At 35.5% G+C, this 21,937-nt stretch overlaps 1 protein-coding gene across 1 annotated transcript in view; it reads right to left on the minus strand.

The window, feature by feature from the left end:
* Nucleotides 1-21,937, minus strand: part of LOC149424997 (organic cation transporter protein) — a 77,605-nt gene that overhangs the window by 3,019 nt on the left and 52,649 nt on the right. The window contains exon 11 of the mRNA XM_089648453.1: nt 230-411. Within this exon, the coding sequence (XP_089504579.1) occupies nt 230-411 (182 nt within the window). The remainder of the gene's footprint in view (nt 1-229; nt 412-21,937) is intronic.

Here is a 21,937-nt window from a genome sequence, read left to right on the forward strand (position 1 = left end):
TGTATTTAAGATTCAAGTTTTTTAGGTCACATGATTTTCTAATATATTATTATGTCAGTACCAACTTAAATTTCATCTTGGATGCATTATAGAATAATGTCTTATTATAAATACAAAAACTTCAATTCGACTGATTAACCTGATCCAATTCATGTACTTTCTGTGATGTGAATGGAAAAAAAAAATAATTAGATTTCAATTTCCTAAAATAAGATGAAATGATATTTACCAGCAGTGGTACAAATGGGGCCAACATGGCCCCCACTCGGGCCAGTGTGGAAGAAACACCAACCCCCCCACTGCGTATCCCCGTGGGGAGCAACTCTGCAGTGTGTACATACACTATGCCAAATGCAGATGTGATGCCCAGCTTTCCTAATAGGAAGAGGATGGTAGTCAACCATACCAGATCTAGAAATAGAAAGAATAAATCATTATAAAGAAAAAAATATAATTCGGAATAAATTCGGTTTAGGGGAGTCACTCGAATAACCGAAATTGAACTTGATTTAGATTAATTTAGGGCTGGGGAATCCGAATCTGCAAGAATTAGGTGGGGGTCGGCACTATTAACTGAGTTATAGGGTCTTGAAATTTCCTACGCGATACATAGTAACCATGTTTTATTTATCAACTATGACTTAAGAAAATCAAATTAATAACTATTTAATACTTTGACATTTCAGAAGTGCCAACCAAAAAATAAAAAGTGTTGCCATATAATAATAATATCAATGCATGGAAAATTCTGAAAATTAAATATCATTTGCCAGATTTGTAGTTTATTATTTAAAATCTTGTAAATATTAAATTTATATATATATATATATATATATTGACCTCTTCCCGTAGTATGTTGATCCAGTAAGAAGTTGTTAGACTAAGTTGATCCACCTTTAACACCATATAACTTGGCAATTATGGAATACATCTGAATGAATTGACAACAGTGGTACAATAATTATCAATGTTGCCAGTTTGCCAGAAAAACCATTTGATGTACTGTTCATAAAATTTTCAAAATTTGTATGGAAATCGGATGCATAATTTATGTTGATCTACCCAAATTGGCATACTTATGTTGATCTCATATATATTGATCTATTCCCGTAGTATTTTGATCCAGGTAAGAAGTTATTAGACAAAGTTGATCTGTGTCCCTATATATGGTTTTACTAAATGAACCAATCAAGGGGGCAATCGGTGGACTGTTCATCACAAGGTTTTATGTGATTCCGTAATCTTTTGTGATATTGAACTCAAAGTATTAGTCTCTAGAGTCGAATATCGCATGAAATGAGTGTGAGATGGTACCGTTTCAAATAAAAATGACGTGTTCATTCGACTGTTTGTTGCTTGAATTGTTTATAAGAAATGTATGCGTATTTAGATTGAAACGAAACTTTCGCAAAAATCAAATCCATAAACAAATACCTACTGCGTGGCGGGCCGGATCGAAAGAGACTGGTTGAGGGATACCTTTTGACCATCAAAATCCAAAATGGCGGCAAAAGACATAATGTTATATGGGAAATTTTGAACTTGCATCTATTACCATCTCTCCTGATTACGCTTCGTGACTTAGTAGGGGTGGCCGGGTTCTTGGTTATAATGAGTAATTAATGGATGATTGGACGAGGTTGGAGCTAACAAAAAACTGTCCAAAGAAGCGAAGCTAGCAGTCCACAATGGAGTGCTGGTACCTACCCTAATATATGGAAGTGAGGCATGGAACTGGCAGAAGAAGGCTGAAAGTAGACTGAATACTGTAGAAATGAGATCGCTGAGGCATATGTACGTAAAATGAAATGCTCTTAAAAGAAACATCTCATATTTAATATTATACAACAATATGACCGGAAGTCGGCATCTTTCTTTGAAATAAATAAATCATAAACTAAAAAACAGCTACAAGGTGGTTACAAATGCAATTATATTTAATCAATTTGTTCGATTATATTTTATATGAAGTTTTTTTTACAGTGGCCCAAATGAATTCTATATGTGGCCAATTGAACCAATTCAACCAAAGTTGTCCAATTTTAATAACTTCGACGAGGAAAAGAAGTTTTTTAATTAGTTGAATAATAATTTTTCAAAATTTCAATTATGTTTAACGTAATACACTATCTGGCATCAAGAAAATCAGTCTAGTCACGAACCGTAACTATTTAGTGTAATAAAATAAAAAAATAAAATTATGTTTATATCATAGTTTGCTTTAATCTCAATAAAAAAGAAGGAAAAAAGTTTTTTTTTTATGAATGAGATAAAACTTTCCCCCAAACAACGTGTATATTTAACTAACTAACTAATTAACGATCACGCCGTTTCCCCGCAGGGGTAGGCAGAGAGGACGGACCGCCAAACAACTCGGTCTTGGCACACACTTCTTGCCTCATTCACATTCATACATCGTCTCATAATACTCTTCTATTATTCTGACTCTTGACATGGCCCGACTTGAGTATCTGATTCACTTGACCGTGCCATGTCTTCCTCGGGCGTCCCCGACTTCTGCTACCATTCACATTTGCATCATATATCCTCTTTACACACTCCTATCTTCGCTCATTCGCTCTACATGCCCAAACCATCTAAGCGTCCTTTTCTTAATCTTACTCATTACGCTTACATCAGCCTTGCACTCTTTGCGGATCTCCACATTCCTCACACGATCAAACATGGTTTTACCACACATACGTCTCAGAGATCTCATGTATGAATTAAAATTAAAATAGCAACTTCACATTAGGAACGAGAGGACAACGAACAAATAAGTACATTGACTAAGTGTTACGGACGGACATGCACTTGAGCAAGACTTGGGAGCTGTATTCACAGAAACTTTAAAAAAAAAACTGACGTTTAGTTATAGTACTGGGTCAATTGTACTGGTATCCCCCGAAAACATAAAAACATAAACAATATAAACTAATTTTTGAAAAGAAAGACAAACATTCCCGGGTTAAGAATAACCTGGCAATATTTGAAAATCTCCTACTACCACCACAGTCAGCTGAAAATGTTGCTTGTGTTGTGATGGGGGACTTAGCCAGCCCAGGAATTGAACACACTATGCCTGGGTGGGACCCAAACGCGATGTCAACTCGGCCACCGACCGGTCTAAAATATGGCAGAAATCGCTCCAGTGGATAAGTAATAAAATGTAGTTTATAGGCACTTTATAAAAAAAAATTGTCTAAAGAAACAGAAATTTTTTTAAAACAGTAATAAATAAAATACATTCTGGAATCGTTAATAAGTCGTTATGAAATATTTAGCCGTGTTAAGTAATAAATAGTATCGCGGTGGCAAAACGTGGAATTCCATAGCCGTTTTTAATTTATTAAAAATATTTATGATATCAAAGACAAAACAATTAAATGTATTCTAATCAGGGTGTCGTTATATCCCGGCCGGCGCGGGCGGCCAGAGACTTAGAGTATTATTACTTTAAGGCCTGAGTCCGCAGGTGCGTAGGTACGTATGGTAGGGGTATTAGTTATCTAATAAATGGTTCCCGGGGCGGCGGTACACATAATTGTAATAGTTCTCGAGGGCTCTGATGTACAGACATTATGGCTCCTGTTGATTGACGAACATATACTAAAACATCGTTGGTTGGAATCGGTGCTTGAAATGACTTTAGCCATGTTTAGTAAAAAACAAATTGGAATTAATTTTTCAGCAATTTCAATTTAAAATTTGAAAGATTAAATTCTCACCAATCTAATCGCCGCAATTTTAATAGGCACATATTATGGATATTACGCTTTGTTTCAACTTAATCATTACAAGAAACTTACGTCGGGAGAGATGGTAAAAGATACATTAAAATAAAATTTTATTCAATCAATGTTAGAAATTTCTCTTATAAAATGACTTAGACAAATCTCACCCCATGAAACCGGGCACCCCTGCTAAGTCACGAAACGTAATAAATGATGCATTAAAGTTACATTTTTGTTTAATCAAGTTCAAAAGATTTTGTTGATCTCATATATATTGATCTATTCCCGTAGTATGTTGATCCAGGTAAGAAGTTATTAGACAAAGTTGATCTGTGTCCCTATATATGCTTTTACTAAATGAACCAATCAAGGGGGCAATCGGTGGACTGTTCATCACAAGGTTTTATGTGATTCCGTTATCTTTTGTGATATTGAACTCAAAGTATTAGTCTCTAGAGTCGAATATCGCATGAAATGACTGTGAGATGGTACCCTTTCAAATCAAAATGACGTGTGTTGCTTGAATTGTTTATAAGAAATGTATGCGTATTTAGATTGAAACGAAAATTTCGCAAAAACAAATCAGGGGTACACGGGTTCATAGGGTGAGGTTTGTCTAGGTCCTGGCGGCGGATGCGTTTGCCCATCTACTGCGTGGCGGGCCGGATCGAAATAAACTGGTTGAGGGATACCTTCCGACCATAAAAATCCGAAATGGCGGCAAAAGGAATAATGTTATGTAGGAAATTTTGAACCTGTATCTTTTACCATCTCTCCTGATTACGCTTCGTGGCTTAGTAGGGGAGGCCGGGTTCTTGATTATAATGGGTAATTAATGGATGATTGGACGCGGATGGAGCTAACTAAAAACTGTCCAAAGAAGCGAAGCTAGCAGTCCACAATGTAGTGCTGGTACCTACCCTAATATATGGAAATGAGGCATGGAATTGGCAGAAGAAGGCTGAAAGTAGACAGAATACTGTAGAAATGAAATCCCTGAGGCATATGTGCAGTAAAATCATGTATGACGAAATGTGCGTATGCTGTGTCTATTCTACAGATATTTTATTAGAGCCTGTTAAAAGGAGCTAGCAGCATTGATCCCCGTTGCACCGTGCACGTGCTTGATACTCGACGGTCCGAGCGGAATACACGTTCACAGTTAAGTTGATGTTATCTATACATATATGAACGGGTCGTTTCTCCGACTCGTTTTACCGTAAGTCGGCTCGCATGTGGAACGAGCTATCAGCATCTGTTTTTCCTCCTCCATATAATTCGCGCCTATTTAAGACCAGCATTAATAAATTCATTCCTACAGCCCGTACCTTAACCCGCCTCATAACGCTGCCCAACCGGTTGGCGACATAGTTTCTCTGTATTTAACGTGTAAAGATAGGGGCGCTCTAGTGAGAGGTGTCACATAAAAAAATCATACCGCCGAATTTGAAGATGGAATAATTTCCTTTTGCCGCCATTTTAGATTTTTATGGCCAAAAGGTATCCCTCAACCAGTCTCTTTCGATCCGGCCCGCCACGTAGTAGCTGAGCAAACGCAACAGTGTACCCCTGCTATTTACTGATTTGATTTTTGCGAATGTTTCGAATAGCTCTAAAGATGATTCTTTTAAAATCATCTCATATTTAATATTATAAAACAATATGACCGGAAATCAGCTGAACTAAAAAAACAGCTACAAGGTGGTTACAATTACTATTATATTAAATCAATTTTGTCATGTAATTCCCAAACAATGTGTATATATATATTCCTTTAAATTAAAATAGCAACTTCATATTAGAAAAGAGAGGACAACGAACAAATAAGTACATTGACTAAGTGTTACGGACGGACATGCACTTGAGCTTATAAAACTTGGGAGCTGTACTCACAGAAACTGGAGTTTAGTTGTAATACGGGGTCAATTGTACCGGTATAATCATCCCCCAAAAACATTAACACAGAAACCATATAAACTACTAAATGCGGTTTAAAGCTAACGAATCCACCTAGATTTAATCAATAATCCCATATTTCTAGATTCCATAAGTACCCACTCTATTGTGTACCTAGAGGTAAAACTAAGATATTGCACAATATTGGCAAAATATGGCAGAAATCGCTCCAGTGGATAAGTAATAAAACGAAGTTTATAGGCACTTTATAAAAAAAAATGTCTAAAGAAACAGATAAATTTTTAAAACAATTATGAATAAAGTACATTCTGGAATCGTTAATAACTCATTTTGAAATATTTCGCTGTGTTTAGTAATCAATAGTATCAGGAAACGCGGTGGCAAGACGTAGAATTCCATAGCCGTTGATTATCAAAGACAAAACAATTAAATATATGAAATTCTCTGTATGAAATTAGTTTTCATACAGAGAATATCCAAATAACCCTTTTTTGTGTATAAAAACATATCGGCTTTTTAGTTAAGATGTGGTGTGATATGATTTGTATTTTTTTATGAAACACTAATATGAGGCATGAAGGAATTATGAAAATTTAAATAAAATATATTGAAGTGTTTTATCTTATCTTTTAGTTGGTATTACTATAAACTGCACGTGTTAGTTCATCTTCTGCCATGTTTGTGCTAAAAATACTTTATTCAATTTCTCGAAGCAAGCTGTAGCTTTTTGTAGGAAATATGATATCTGATTATAATATTGTCAATATTTCTTTTTTTCATTTTTAACAAATAAAAACTTGTGTGAATACCGCACCAGAGTCATACAGTCCTAACCGCTCCCGTCTGGAGCCAGTGAGACTATGGCATCCTCAAAGGAGACCTCAAAGGAGATGACGAGGAGGAAGGTGGGAGAGTACCTAGCTATTCAGATATAACCAAACACTAATTGTAAAATAGTGCAAATTAATTTTAGTAAAATTTATTTGAACCCGCGACCTTCGGATTGCTAGTCGAGAGCCACCTCAAGTAGTTTGATATGTTTGGTGACTTAGCAGGAGTGCCCGGGTTTATGGGGTGAGGTTTGTTCGGTTCTTGGCGGCGGATGCGCTTGCCTACCAAATGCGTGGTGGGCCGGATCGATTAATCCTCTTTCAACGCATCGCCTTGCAACGCAGTAGGAGACTTGGATTCTTATGTTTATCACTCGAACACACTGACCCCCAGATTACTACCCACCCATCATACCTATTTCCTTCCCAGAACTCACTCTCATTCCTTTCTTTCAAAATACCCCCAACACAGCATTCACAAAGATGACATAGGCCTTGAGGGTTACGATTTTCCTTAGGGCCTCCTGTGTGGAGACGATGTAAAAAAATACAAAAAATAAACAACTTTCTCGCTAAATCTTTGGCGGTGACTAATGGTAGGGGTATTGGTTATCTAATAAATGGTTCCCGGGGCGGCGGTACACATAATTGTAATAGTTCTCGAGGGCTCTGATGTACAGACATTATGGCTCCTGTTGATTGACGAACATATACTAAAACATCGTTGGTTGGAATCGGTGCTTGAAATGACTTTAGCCATGTTTAGTAAAAAACAAATTGGAATTAATTTTTCAGCAATTTCAATTTAAAATTTGAAAGATTAAATTCTCACCAATCTAATCGCCGCAATTTTAATAGGCACATATTATGGATATTACGCTTTGTTTCAACTTAATCATTACAAGAAACTTACGTCGGGAGAGATGGTAAAAGATACATTAAAATAAAATTTGATTCAATCAATGTTCAAAATTTCTCTTATAAAATGACTTAGACAAATCTCACCCCATGAACCCGGGCACCCCTGCTAAGTCACGAAACGTAGTAAATGATGCATTAAAGTTACATTTTTGTTTAATCAAGTTCAAAAGGTTTTTTAAGTATGGATTTGACGTTTGCGAAAGTTCCATTTCAATATAAATACGCGTGAGGCAGTCTATCCTCTCTAAGTACAGAGTCATTTTCATAGAATATGGATGTTCTAACGGAATCTAAAAAGTACCACAACGCGCGCGAAATTGGCGGTTACAAGTTACAACACATACAAGCGGTCAAGTTTGTCTGAAATATATAGATCAACAAAATAAATCGTGTAAAATGTATATGCGACCGAAAAATGGGCGTGGCTTACAGCTAAATCTCGATGACACAAGTTGATCTGTAGGGATTTACATATGTATGCCAGCTTGGGTAATGGATCAACATATCCGGGGTGGATCAACAAATGCAAACGGATCAACATATACCTGGCGTACCGTCGCGCGAGATCAACATAGTACGAGAGGGGATAAATATATATATATATATATATATATATTGTCCTCTTCCCGTAGTATGTTGATCCAGTAAGAAGTTGTTAGACTAAGTTGATCCACCTTTAACACCATATAACTTGGCTATTATGGAATACATCTGAATGAATTGACAACAGTGGTACAATAATTATCAATGTTGCCAGTTTGCCAGAAAAACAATTTGATATACTGTTAATAAAATTTTCAAAATTTGTATGGAAATCGGATGCATACTTTATGTTGATCTACCCAAATTGGCATACTTATGTTGATCTCATATATATTGATCTATTCCCGTAGTATGTTGATCCAGGTAAGAAGTTATTAGACAAAGTTGATCTGTGTCCCTATATATGGTTTTACTAAATGAACCAATCAAGGGGCAATCGGTGGACTGTTTATCACAAGGTTTTATGTGATTCCGTAATCTTTTGTGATATTGAACTCAAAGTATTAGTCTCTAGAGTCGAATATCGCATGAAATGACTGTGAAATGGTACCGTTTCAAATCAAAATGACGTGTGTTGCTTGAATTGTTTATAAGAAATGTATGCGTATTTAGATCGAAACGAATTCGCAAAAACAAATCCATAAAAAAAATCATAACTTAGCAGGGGTACACGGGTTCATAGGGTGAGGTTTGTCTAGGTCCTGGCGGCGGATGCGTTTTCACATCTACTGCGTGGCGGGCCGGATCGAAATAAACTGGTTGAGGGATACCTTTCGACCATAAAAATCCAAAATGGCGGCAAAAGGAATAATGTTATGTAGGAAATTTTTAACCTGTATCTTTTACCATCTCTCCTGATTACGCTTCGTGACTTAGTAGGGGAGGCCGGGTTCTTGGTTATAATGGGTAATTAATGGATGATTGGATGCGGTTGGAGCTAACTAAAAACTGTCCAAAGAAGCGAAGCTAGCAGTCCACAATGGAGTGCTGGTACCTACCCTAATATATGGAAATGAGGTATGGAATTGGCAGAAGAAGGCTGAAAGTAGACAGAATACTGTAGAAATGAGATCCCTGAGGCATATGTGCGGTAAAATCATGTATATGTTTTAAATAATTACCCATTATAATCAAGAACCCGGCCACCCCTACTAAGTCACGAAGCGTAATCAGGAGAGGTGGTAAGAAGTTCAAAATATACCATATAATATTATTCCTTTTGCCGCCATTTTAGATTTTTATGGCCAAAAGGTATCCCTCAACCAGTCTCTTTCGATCCGGCCCGCCACGCAGAAGCTGAGCAAACGCAACAGTGTACCCCTGCTAAGTTATGATTTTTTTATGGATTTGATTTTTGCGAATGTTTCGAATAGCTCTAAAGATGATTCTTTTAAAATCATCTCATATTTAATATTATAAAACAATATGACCGGAAGTCGGCATCTTTCTATAAAGCATAAACTAAAAAAACAGCTACAAGGTGGTTACAAATGCAATTATATTTAATCAATTTGTTCGATTATATTTTATGTGAAGTTGTTTTCACAGTGGCCCAATGAATATTATATGGGGCCAATTGAACCAATTTGACTTTAAGCATTTTCTACGTCTTGCGATAAAAACTTAGGCTTACGATAAAAATACTCATAATCAACGGCAGAAAACTAGTTGTCTACCAAATTCTTATTTTTTTAATCTCATATAAATTAAGCTATATACTCATAAACCGATCGAGTGAAAAGCTGCAATGATCCCGACCCCGGGGTCATTGCAGCTTATACGGAATGACGAGGAACGACGGAATTTTAATTAGTTGAAAAAATTACTTTTCAAAATTTCAATTATGTTTAACGTAATACACTATCTGGCCTCAAGTAAATCAGTTTTATCACGAACCGTAACTATTTAATGTAATAAAATAACAAAACAAATTAATGTTAATATGATAGTTTGCTTTAATCTCAATAAAAAAATAAAGAGAAAAAGTTTTTTTTTATGATTGAGATAAAACTTTCCCCCAAATAACATGTATATATATTGATTAAAATTATAATAGCACCTTCACATTAGGAAAGAGAGGACAACGAACAAATAAGTACATTGACTAAGTGTTACGGACGGACATGCACTTGAGCTTATAAAACTTGGGAGATGTACTCACAGAAACTGGAGTTTAGTTGTAATACGGGGTCAATTGTACCGGTATAATCATCCCCCAAAAACATTAACATAGAAACCATATAAACTACTAAATGCGGTTTAAAGCTAACGAATCCACCTAGATTTAATCAATAATCCCGTATTTTTAGATTCCATAAGTACCCACTCTATTGTGTACCTAGAGGTAAAACTAAGATATTGCACAATATTGGCAAAATATGGCAGAAATGGCTCCAGTGGATAAGTAATAAAACGTATTTTATAAGCACTTTTAAAAATAAATTGTCTAAAGAAACAGATAAATTCTTAAAACAATTATGAATAAAGTACATTCTGGAATCGTTAATAAGTCGTTTTGAAATATTTCGTCGTGTTTAGTAATCAATAGTATCGCGGTGGCAAGACGCAGAATTCCATAGCCGTTGATTATCAAAGACAAAACAAATAAAATTATAATTATTATATGGGTTAAATGTATTATAATCAGGGTGTTGTCACATCCAGGCAGCTTAGAGTAATAATATTAATAATAATAATAATACTCTGAGCCCGGCAGTCCGCAGCTGCATTGTTTTAACAACGAAGTTTTGGTCTGATCACATTTTCAATACAGTATTATTTTTTTAACGAAAATAGTTTTCATACAGAGAATATACAAATAAACCTTTTTTGTGTATAAAAACATATCCACCTTTAAGTTAAGATGTAGTGTGATATGATTTGTATTTTTTTATTAAACACTAAAGCATGAAGCATGAAGGAATTATCAAAATTTAAATAAAATATATTGAAGTGTTTTATCTTATCTTTTAGTTGGTATTACTATAAACTGCACATGTTAGTTCTACTTCTGCCATTTGTGTGCTAAAAATACTTTATTCAACTTCTCGAAGTTAGCAGCTGTGGCTTTTTGTAGGAAATATGATATCTGATTATAATATTTCTGTTTCATTTTTTACAAATAAAAACTTGTGTGAATACCGCACCAGAGTCATACAGTCCTAACCGCTCCCGTCTGGAGCCAGTGAGACTATGGCATCCTCAAAGGAGACCTCGAAGGAGATGAGGAGGAGGAAGGTGGGAGAGAACCTGGCTATTCAGATATGGTCACCAAACACTAATTGTAAAATAGTGCAAATTAATTTTAATAAAATTTATTTGAACCCGCGACCTTCGGATTGCTAGTCGAGAGCCACCTCAAGTAGTTTGATATGTTTGGTGACTTAGCAGGAGTGCCCGGGTTTATAGGGTGAGGTTTGTTCGGTTCTTGGCGGCGGATGCGCTTGCCTACCAAATGCGTGGTGGGCCGGATCGATTAATCCTCTTTCAACGCATCGCTTTGCAACGCAGTAGGAGAGTTGGATTTTTATGTTTATCACTCGAACACACTGACCCCCAGATTACTACCCACCCATCATACCTATTTCCTTCCCAGAACTCACTGTCCTTCCTTTCTTTCAAAATACCCCAACACAGCATTCACAAAGATGACATAGGCGTTGAGAGTTAAGATTTTCCTAAGGGCCTCCTGTGTGGAGACGATGTAAAAAAATACAAAAAATAAACAACTATCTCGCTAAATTGTATTGGTTATCTAATAAATGGTTCCCGGGGCGGCGGTATACATAATTGTAATAATTCTCGAGGGCTCTGATGTACAGACATTATGGCTCCTGTTGATTGACGAACATATACTAAAACATCGTTGGTTGGAATCGGTGCTTGAAATGACTTTAGCCATGTTTAATAAAAAACAAATTGGAATAAATTTTTCAGCAATTTTAATTTAAAATTTGAAAAATTAAATTCTCACCAATCTAATCGCCGCAATTTTAATAGGCACAAATTATGGATATTACGCTTTGTTTCAACTTAATCATTACAAGAAACTTACGTCGGGAGAGATGGTAAAAGATACATTAAAATAAAATTTGATTCAATCAATGTTCAAAATTTCTCTTTTAAAATGACTCAATGAACCTCACCCCATGAACCCGGGCACCCCTGCTTAGTCACGAAACGTTGTAAATGAAGCATTAAAGTTATATTTTTGTTTAATCAAGTTCAAAAGATTTTTTAAGCATGGATTTGACGTTTGCGAAAGTTCCATTTCAATATAAATATGCGTGAGGCAGTCTATCCTCTTTAAGTACAAAGTCATTTTCATAGAATATGGATGTTCTAACAGAATCTAAAAAGTACCACAACGCGCGCGAAATACAAGTTACAATGCATGCAAGCCGTCAAGTTGGTCAGAAATATATAGATCAACAAAATAAATCGTGTAAAATGTATATGCGACCGAAAAATGGGCGTGGCTTACAGATAAATCTCGATGACACAAGTTGATCTGTAGGGATTTACATATGTATGCCAGCTTGGGTAATGGATCAACATATCCGGAGTGGATCAACAAATGCAAACGGATCAACATATACCTGGCGTACCGTCGCTCGAGATCAACATAGTACGAGAGGGGATAAATATATATATATATATATATATATATATATATATATATATATGTGGGAAGCATAGAATGAGGACAGTTTTTCGAGCGCGCCCATACTTCGGGGACATTTGTATACTTTGGGGACAGGCCCAAAGTATCTGTCCCCAAACTAACACTTTGCATTATATACGCAACGCATAGATTGAAGCCAATTTTAAAATTATGCAGAAGGCATGCTTTGAGCCATACATTACTAAAATATCCATAGATGCCACTATCGTATCGTTCTCAGATTTTTGAAATTTTCTATTGTGAATTTTCGAATTAGCAAAGGCTCGGTACCTATTTACCTAATTTATGTTTGTATTCTTTTTCGCTTGCTTTTGTCAGAGAATGTCGTATTTTTAAACCCGGTGTCCGCAAATATTTTTTTTATTTAATTGTTAGTATTATTTTTTCTTATTAGATAGTAATAAAATTAACATGCTTAAAATATATGCTCGTACATAATATGATGGTGTATTAAAAACTGATTTTAAAATAATCTAATAAAATAATTACACGTATAACGTTTGTGTAAACATTACAAAAAAATACTTTCATAATTTTTAATCATATTACAGATACATGTATTTTCAAAATAAATTTATTTTCATACTTTGACAATGTGGGCTTCACTACCCATACTGAGTTTTATACTTTTTATTTTTATGGTTTTTTTTCTTGTTACCTATTCAAAAGTATAAATGTATGTAAAATAATAATGAGAAGTACATACTTCCTACTCTCATGTAACGTGAATAATGCAATAATAATATACTATAAAAAAAGAATTCAGAAATCGCGGGTTCAAATTACGGTGTGCAATTTGCATAATTTCACAATATTTATTTGTTTAAATAATACGTTAGTGCCTATATGGTATATTTGCGGCAAGTTCAAGAATGGTAGATAGGTACTTTCAGTATCGCCATGTTACGTGAATAATGCAATATTTTAAATAACTACAAAATAGTTGTTCATTGTTTCGCCGTTGAGATTGAGATTACGATCCTTGGCTACGAATTCGGAGGTCGCGGGTTCAAATTAGGGCGTGCGCAAGTAAATTTTATTTGATAAATTTCTATAATTTCACAATATTTATTAGTTTTGAATAATTCGTTAGTACCTACCTATATGGTATATTTGCGGCAAGTTCAAGAATGGTAGATAGGTACTTTCAGTATCGCCATGTTACGTGAATAATGCAATATTTTAAAAAACTACAAAATAATTGTTCATTGTTTCGCCGTTGAGATTGAGATTACGATCCTTGACTACGAATTAGGAGGTCGCGGGTTCAAATTAGGGCGTGCGCAAGTAAATTTTATTTGATAAATTTCTATAATTTCACAATATTTATTAGTTTTAAATAATTCGTTAGTACCTACCTATATGGTATATTTGCGGCAAGTTCAAGAATGGTAGATAGGTACTTTCAGTATCGCCATGTTACGTGAATAATGCAATATTTTAAATAACTACAAAATAGTTGTTCATTGTTTCGCCGTTGAGATTGAGATTACGATCCTTGGCTACGAATTCGGAGGTCGCGGGTTCAAATTAGGGCGTGCGCAAGTAAATTTTATTTAATAAATTTCTATAATTTAACAATATTTATTAGTTTTAAATAATTCGTTAGTACCTATATGGTATATTTGCGGCAAGTTCAAGAATGGTAGATAGGTACTTTCAGTATCGCCATGTTACGTGAAAAATGCAATATTTTAAATAACTTTTTTCGCCGCTGAGATTGAGATTACGATCCTTGACTACGAATTAGGAGGTCGCGGGTTCAAATTAGGGCGTGCGCAAGTAAATTTTATTTGATAAATTTCTATAATTTCACAATATTTATTAGTTTTAAATAATTCGTTAGTACCTACCTATATGGTATATTTGCGGCAAGTTCAAGAATGGTAGATAGGTACTTTCAGTATCGCCATGTTACGTGAAAAATGCAATATTTTAAATAACTTTTTTCGCCGCATGAGATTGAGATTACGATCCTTGACTACGAATTAGGAGGTCGCGGGTTCAAATTAGGGCGTGCGCAAGTAAATTTTATTAGATAAATTTCTATAATTTCACAATATTTATTAGTTTTAAATAATTCGTTAGTACCTATATGGTATATTTGCGGCACGTTCATGAATGGTAGATAGGTACTTTCAGTATCGCCATGTTACGTGAATAATGCAATATTTTAAAAAACTACAAAATAATTGTTCATTGTTTCGCCGTTGAGATTGAGATTACGATCCTTGGCTACGAATTCGGAGGTCGCGGGTTCAAATTACGGCGTGCGCAAGAAAAAAATATTTGGTAAATAGGTGTAATTAACAGTTTATTAAGTTGACTTAATACGTTGGTACATATACTATAGTATATTTCCGGCACTTTCACTTTGCACAGGCTCTTTCGGAACATTTGTAAATGTGTACTTTCAGTGTCGCCAGGCGGTTAGGAGCAGACTCTTGAGTGATTTTTTTGAATACCGCCTATCTTTCACAAAAACAGCGCAATATAAATAAAATGATCCATATTTTATTACTATGATGCGCTCCGCTCAGACTTGTTTTTAACATTAATATCACATAGGAGGCCCCGAGGAAAATATTTTCTCTCATGGTTTATGACATCTTTGGGGATACTGTATGAAGGGTCTTTTGGATGAGAGGAAGGATTGAACAAGGCACTGGAAGAGACCCATGTTGTAGGAGGGAGGAAACACAGAGGCCGGCAAATCGTCCCACAGCCGAGCTGTTGAACTCAAGAACCAGTCGTAGGTACCGAAGAGATCAATGATGCTGGTTCTTCAGAGCATCTTTCATTGTAATACCGGTAGATCAATAAGAGCACACATACTTCACGGCTGTTCTCTAAAGATAGTTTTCTGCACAGGGAAAAAGGTCTTTTCAATTATTTTAAGGCTCTTGGCTATTTGGCTAGCGATTTGTACAACAGTGGGGCCCACGTAATATTTTTTTAAACAGAGACAAACATACCCAGGTGACCAATAACCTGACAATCTTTAAATATATCCCACTACTATCACAGTAAGCGGAAAATGTTGCTTGTGTCATGATGGAGGACTTAGCCAGCCGAGGAATTGAATTCACTAAGCCTGGGTGGGACTCAGACCTAAAGGGTAATTATTACATATTATATAGATAGATCTATTTTAATAAGAAGCAGATACTTTGTGTTTTGACATTATAATTAAAAATATAATAGTGCTAGATCTGAATAGTCAGGTACTTCTTTACCTTCCTCTTTCTCATCCCCTTCCCCTCCCCGTACCAGGTACTAGTAAACGTTTGTAACATAACTACATTCCTACAAATTGTCGTAAAATATATAATCTAAATCATGAAACCATCGGACCATGAGATAATATGCACCTATCAATAGGTACCTACTTATGGTAATATAATATTATCATTTCTATAATTTGGTAAAAATGTCCGTTCCCGAATTTGTTTAGCAATATGTAGGTACATGTAGATAGTAGCCCAGTCAATGAAGGTTTTGTGTCGGAACTAATTCCCCGGAAGCTGAATTTTTTACAGATGTTAGAAGACCTTTAGACATGTATTTTTACAAAAGTCCCCGACTTTCCCCCTTGTGCTTCCTTCCCCACCCCCCCTTGAATATATTTTTCAAAGCCTTTCGGAATACGCTAATATCTCCTTAATGGTTTTATAAAATCAGATTATTTATTTTTTGTTTAGTTTCTTATTAGTTATTCTAAAAAATTGTATTCTTTCATTTTTGCAAGAAAAGCTATACAATCTCTACAATTTATTAGTAAAGGAAAAATATCAGTTTTTAAAATAGTATTTCAGAATATATTTGCACATAACTTTTTTCTGAGCCTGTTAACGAAAAAAAATAAATCAACAAAACTTGTAGACAATATTTCTAGCTATAAAATAATGTATATAATGATGGGTTTTAATTTATAATAAGGCACGTAAGCTGTTAATAAGGAGCACGGCGAGCGGCGGCTCGAACGCGCAGCGGTTCGCGGCGCAGCGAGAAATTACAAAAACCTTAGGAAAGTAATGATTAATTCATGTGTTTGCTTTTTTTATAACAAATTCATCTAACTTTGAAGAGTTTTATTGTTATTTACCAGTTTTAGTTCGGAGGGGAGGGGGGGAATATAAATATTTTTCCCTGCCCAATGAAGCGCTTTCATTATCCACCAACCGCCGTGCCCCGGTCTGGCTAAACAGTCATATTATGTTGTATGATTGTTTGTAACTTATTATTTAAATAAGCCAACAATACCTACAACAGCGTAGGACTACCCTTTTACAACATTAAAATATTGCAGACCTTATGTTATGGCGAAGTTCTAAAAAATCTTTTGTGGAAATTCTCACTTATTTTATTATGTGCACCTATCAACAATAAAATACCGAAACAATAAATCACTTAAAATAGTACATAGATCTTAAATGGTTTACTTTCAAACAAGCTTCTTAAAATATACCTCAAAATATATTATAATGACAAAACGGTTTGTAAATTATATTATATACTTATCAATATTATCTATGACAAAATTACAAATATTTAAATAATTTTCTAGTCAAGAGAGTCTTCCATTTATTCGTCATATTGGGGTGTGTTGAGACATGATAATCCGTTACGGTTGTAGCACATGGCAGAGAAGGTAAATCCAGATTTTCTGCAGCCACAGTAATTTCTACATCCAGACTTGCAGCAATAGGACACCAGAGAAAGAAAATCATTAGGAGCAAATGGTTTCAAAAATTTCTTCTTTCCACCATTTTCATTTACATTTCCATACCTCCATCCACAGTTTATAGGGTTTAGTTTGTTTCGTAACCAAAACTGTACTTGCAAATAAACTCTCAACAAATGTTGATGACACGATTCTGAAGTCGGTGGTAGTTTTGCCAAGTCAAATTTAGATTTAAAAGCTGATTTTGTCGTTAGTCTGGTAAACTTATAGTATCGAGCTACGTTTCAATTAGAGTAGCTACCAAGACCATACATGGCGAGAGCGAATTTTTCTCCATTTTGCAACAAGTTCTCTTCAATTGTATCTTTTTCCAGAAATGCCTCAGGTGCGTGTTTTGCTTCGGGATTGTTTTTCATCATGTCAACAACTTTTATCTTTCCTAACCCATATAAAGATGGGGTCGTATCACAGCCCGTAATGGCATGGGTAAATAACATGTGTTTTCGAATATCTTTATGTAACATTATAGGTTTCTCTATGATATAGAAAGTTCTTGAAGGGGCCTTTCCACCAACATCTTTACAGAAAAAAATAGATTTTCCTCCAGGAGCAAGACTTACAAGTAATACCAAAAGATCACTATCCGTGCCAACAACAATCACTTTTGAGAAGATGTTGAGTTGTTCGATACCGGTTAGTACAATGTCAATATCGGCATCACCTGCGGCCGTGACTGTTTTCAAACCAGATTCACTAAATTCATGACACAGTGCTTCAATCATTATTTTTGTTATTTTTCTTATTAGATAAAAAAGCTTCCTTCTTAGTCAAACAACGTGTAGTGCAGTATAATTCAATATCGCACGATGAGTTGTTAGCCGACCTTTGTCTTTGCTCTTCATATTTTACAGTTGGTTCTTCAAGGTATCCATCGAAAACAACAATAGAATGTTTGCCAAATTTAGTATGGACGAAACGTGAGTATGATTTAATGATGTCTCCGTAAGTAGTTTAAGTTTGCCAAACAACAGAGTGTAGGAGGTATCCCCCATCGATGACTATTGCAGCATTTTCCAAATCAACTTCGTCATGAATACTTTCGATAAATACTTTCGCCATTCATGATTTTGTTCCTTTACGAAGGGAGACTTCATCAAAAATAGAAGGGGTCTTGAAGCCAATTCATATCCTAAGTAGGTCTAAAGCTTGCTAGGCGTAAATAGCTGCTGGGGGTTTACTGCAACTTGTCTCGTCCTAACAGTTGCGGATTTGAATCTTGCTGGGTAGTCACCATGTCTTTCCTTTTCAGTCGTATATCTCCGAGATTACATCCTTTCATTTTTTGCATAGCTACCAGGTCCACCTCATAAGCGTTATCACAATTGACACTATTATCCGAAATAAACCCTGAAGATAAAGACACCAGCTCCCCCGAGAGCTTGGTGAACGGGCTGTGCTGTCTTAGACATGATGTATATTTTTCTATATCTACTTCATCCCTTTTCTTCGGTGATTCGCGCAGCTCAACAGTAAAATTAAATTCTATTCCGATGTTCAGTTCAGTAAAATTAAATTCTATTCCGATGAATTCTTCAATGCTCTGTTGCACTTTCACGCAGTAAGTGGTTCCAAGTTTCCACTTTGACAAAGCGCTGTCAGTGATTCCACGCCCATGTGTCAAACCTCCTACTGACTTCATTGGTCGCATGAGACACTGCTCGATGATTATGTCCGTCCACGTACCGGACCAATATCGGTCGCTTCTTCTTATTGTAAACTACCCATTTTCAGTGAATAGTTTATATTCTTCTTTAGTGATTCTTGATTCGAGTTACAACATACTTTGAACGTACATATGTGCTGATTTTGCGTATAGTAAATGTCCTGCCGGGTGGAAAAATGGAAGCATATAGACAATAGTATTTAGGTGCATTTTCCGATTCCCGGACTTCTCTGCAAATATAAATCTAAGCATGAGGTCGATGCAATGTAGAAGGTAAAGCCACTACTTGGCAGTCCTACTCGATGATTCCTTAATCCTGTCTTCACTTGCTTCAGTATATGGAATCGTCTCTTTTAGATTGTCATCATTATAAACCTCCTCCATATCTTTTTTCCACGTAACACGTAAAATCTTGATACATATTTTCTATTTGTCTTAATTTCCCATCAATATCTCGGTATTCTTCTCTGATTACGTGGACAAGAGACGCTGCTGTTAAAGTGTAGGCTCTGTTTGCCCGAGAATATTCATGTCCCTGGAGCATCTGGGTTACTGTCGAGGACGCGTAAACTGATTCCCATAAATTTCCCACATACCTTTATTTAAATAATAAGTTACAAACAATCATACAACATAATATGACTGTTTAGCCAGACCTGGGCACGGCGGTTGGTGGATAATGAAAGCGCTTCATTGGGCAGGGGAAATATTTATATTCCCCCCTCCCCTCGGAACTAAATCTGGTAAATAACAATAAAACTCTTCAACGTTAGATGAATTTGTTATAAAAAAAGCAAACACATGAATTAATCATTACTTTCCTAAGGTTTTTGTAATTTCTCGCTGCGCCGCGAACCGCTTCGCGTTCGAGCCACCGCGCGCCGTGCTCCTTATTAACAGCCTATGTGCCTTATTATAAATTAAAACCCATTATTGTATACATTTTTTTATAGCTAGAAATAATATCTACAAGTTTTGTTGATTTATTTTTTTTCGTCAACAGGCTCAGAAAAAAGTTATGTGCAAATATATTCTGAAATACTATTTTAAAAACTGATATTTTTCCTTTACTAATAAATTGTAGAGATATATAGCTTTTTTTGCAAAAATGAAAAATACAATTTTTTAGAATAACTAATAAGAAACTAAACAAAAAATAGATAATTTGATTTTATAAAACCATTAAGGAGATATTAGAGTATTCCGAAAGGCTTTAAAAAATATATTCAAGGGGGGGTGGGGAAGGAAGCACAAAGGGGAAAGTCGGGGACTTTTGTAAAAATACATGTCTAAAGGTCTTCTAACATCTGCGAAAAATTCAGCTTCCGGGGAATTAGTTCCGACATTGGGTCTTTTTTTCCCTTCATTGACTGGGCTATAGGTACTTACAGCCAGCCGTAGCGATCACGCGCCGAAGACGTGATAATTTTTTTGTGAAACCAACTGACACGCAAAATACGCGTGATTATTTTTTGCTACAGAATGCGCTCACGGGCGCACAGTGATTTTATTTTGAAAATTACTGGCCTATATTTTCATGTCTTCATTTTTATGGTTAGTATTATTATTGTTAACACGCAAATAAAATAAAATAAAAATGATTTGACAGACAAGAAAATAATTTTTATCTCATTTTAAATAAATAAAAAATATCAAATTTTGTATAAGTAGGTTTACAAAGAGTAATTAATGAAAATATTTAAATAGGAAGCAGATACTTTGTGATGTGACATCATAATTCAAAATATAACACTACAAACTCATTATTTAGTGGTAATTTTTACAATTCGCCAGTGAATACAGAGCCGCTCTGTGATTCAATCACCTCAATGGCACTTACAGTATTATTTATTGGTAGCCTCTTCTAGTACTTTTATTATCTTTTTCAAACCAGATGGCTTCTGAACTTTCCAGAGTGGAAAATACTCTCAGTATCACCCTTGTGTAAGACCACCAGTCTTGAAACGTGGCTTGAAATGGCTTTAACTGTGTTTGGTTACCCTCCCCACTATTATCAGCTTCGCAACATACCCCAATTGGGGATTTCATAGTCTCACTGGCTACAGATGGTTTGGAGCAGTTGGGGCTCTTATGCGGGTTAATATTAACATAAATAAAAAATAGATTAAATGGCAGGTCATTTCAAGAATTTGAAAAACGTTAAAAATTAATGAAAAAATTATTTAAATTACACCAATAAAAAATGTTTCGATCTGCAGTTTACAGAAGTAAGTGGTAATTACTGCAAAAGATAAATTTAAAAAAATGCTTGGAAGCTAATGCTGCTGCAACAGAAATCAGTTTGTGTGGTAAAACCATGAATACTCGTGTGAGAAATGTGGAGATCCGCAAATAGTGTAAAGCTGATGTAAGTGTAATGAGTAAAATCAAGAAATGGACGCTTAGATGGTTTGGGCATTAGAGCGAATGAGCGAAGATAGGAGTGTAAGGAGAATATATGATACAAATGTGAATGGTAGCAGAAGTCGGGGACGCCGGAGGAAGATGTGGCACGATCGAGTGAATCAGATACTAGAGTCGGGCCATGTAAAGATTCAGAATAATAGAAGAGTATGTGTGAATGTGAATGAGGCAAGAAGTGTGTGCCAAGACCGAGTTGTTTTGCGGTCCGTCCTCTCTGCCTACCCCTGCGGTGAAACGGCGAGATGGTTGGTAAGTTAGTTTAGCAATAGAAAAGCAAAACATCAAAATATAAATACTAAACATTTTATACATTGCTTATATGTTTCCAAGCAAGGTGCTTTTCGGTTCTGGAAAGTATAATTGATTCTTCAAAAAATTGCCTGGAATGGACGCTAAAAATATTTTCGTTCTTACCTCTTCCGTATTTTTTTGATATAGTGACATACGAGCTTCTGTTTCCATGCGTATGGTTTGTCT

Source organism: Hesperophylax consimilis, chromosome 3, assembly GCF_061612785.1.
Source record: "Hesperophylax consimilis isolate HC1 chromosome 3, BYU_Hcon_1.0, whole genome shotgun sequence".
NCBI classification, from domain to species: domain Eukaryota; kingdom Metazoa; phylum Arthropoda; class Insecta; order Trichoptera; family Limnephilidae; genus Hesperophylax; species Hesperophylax consimilis.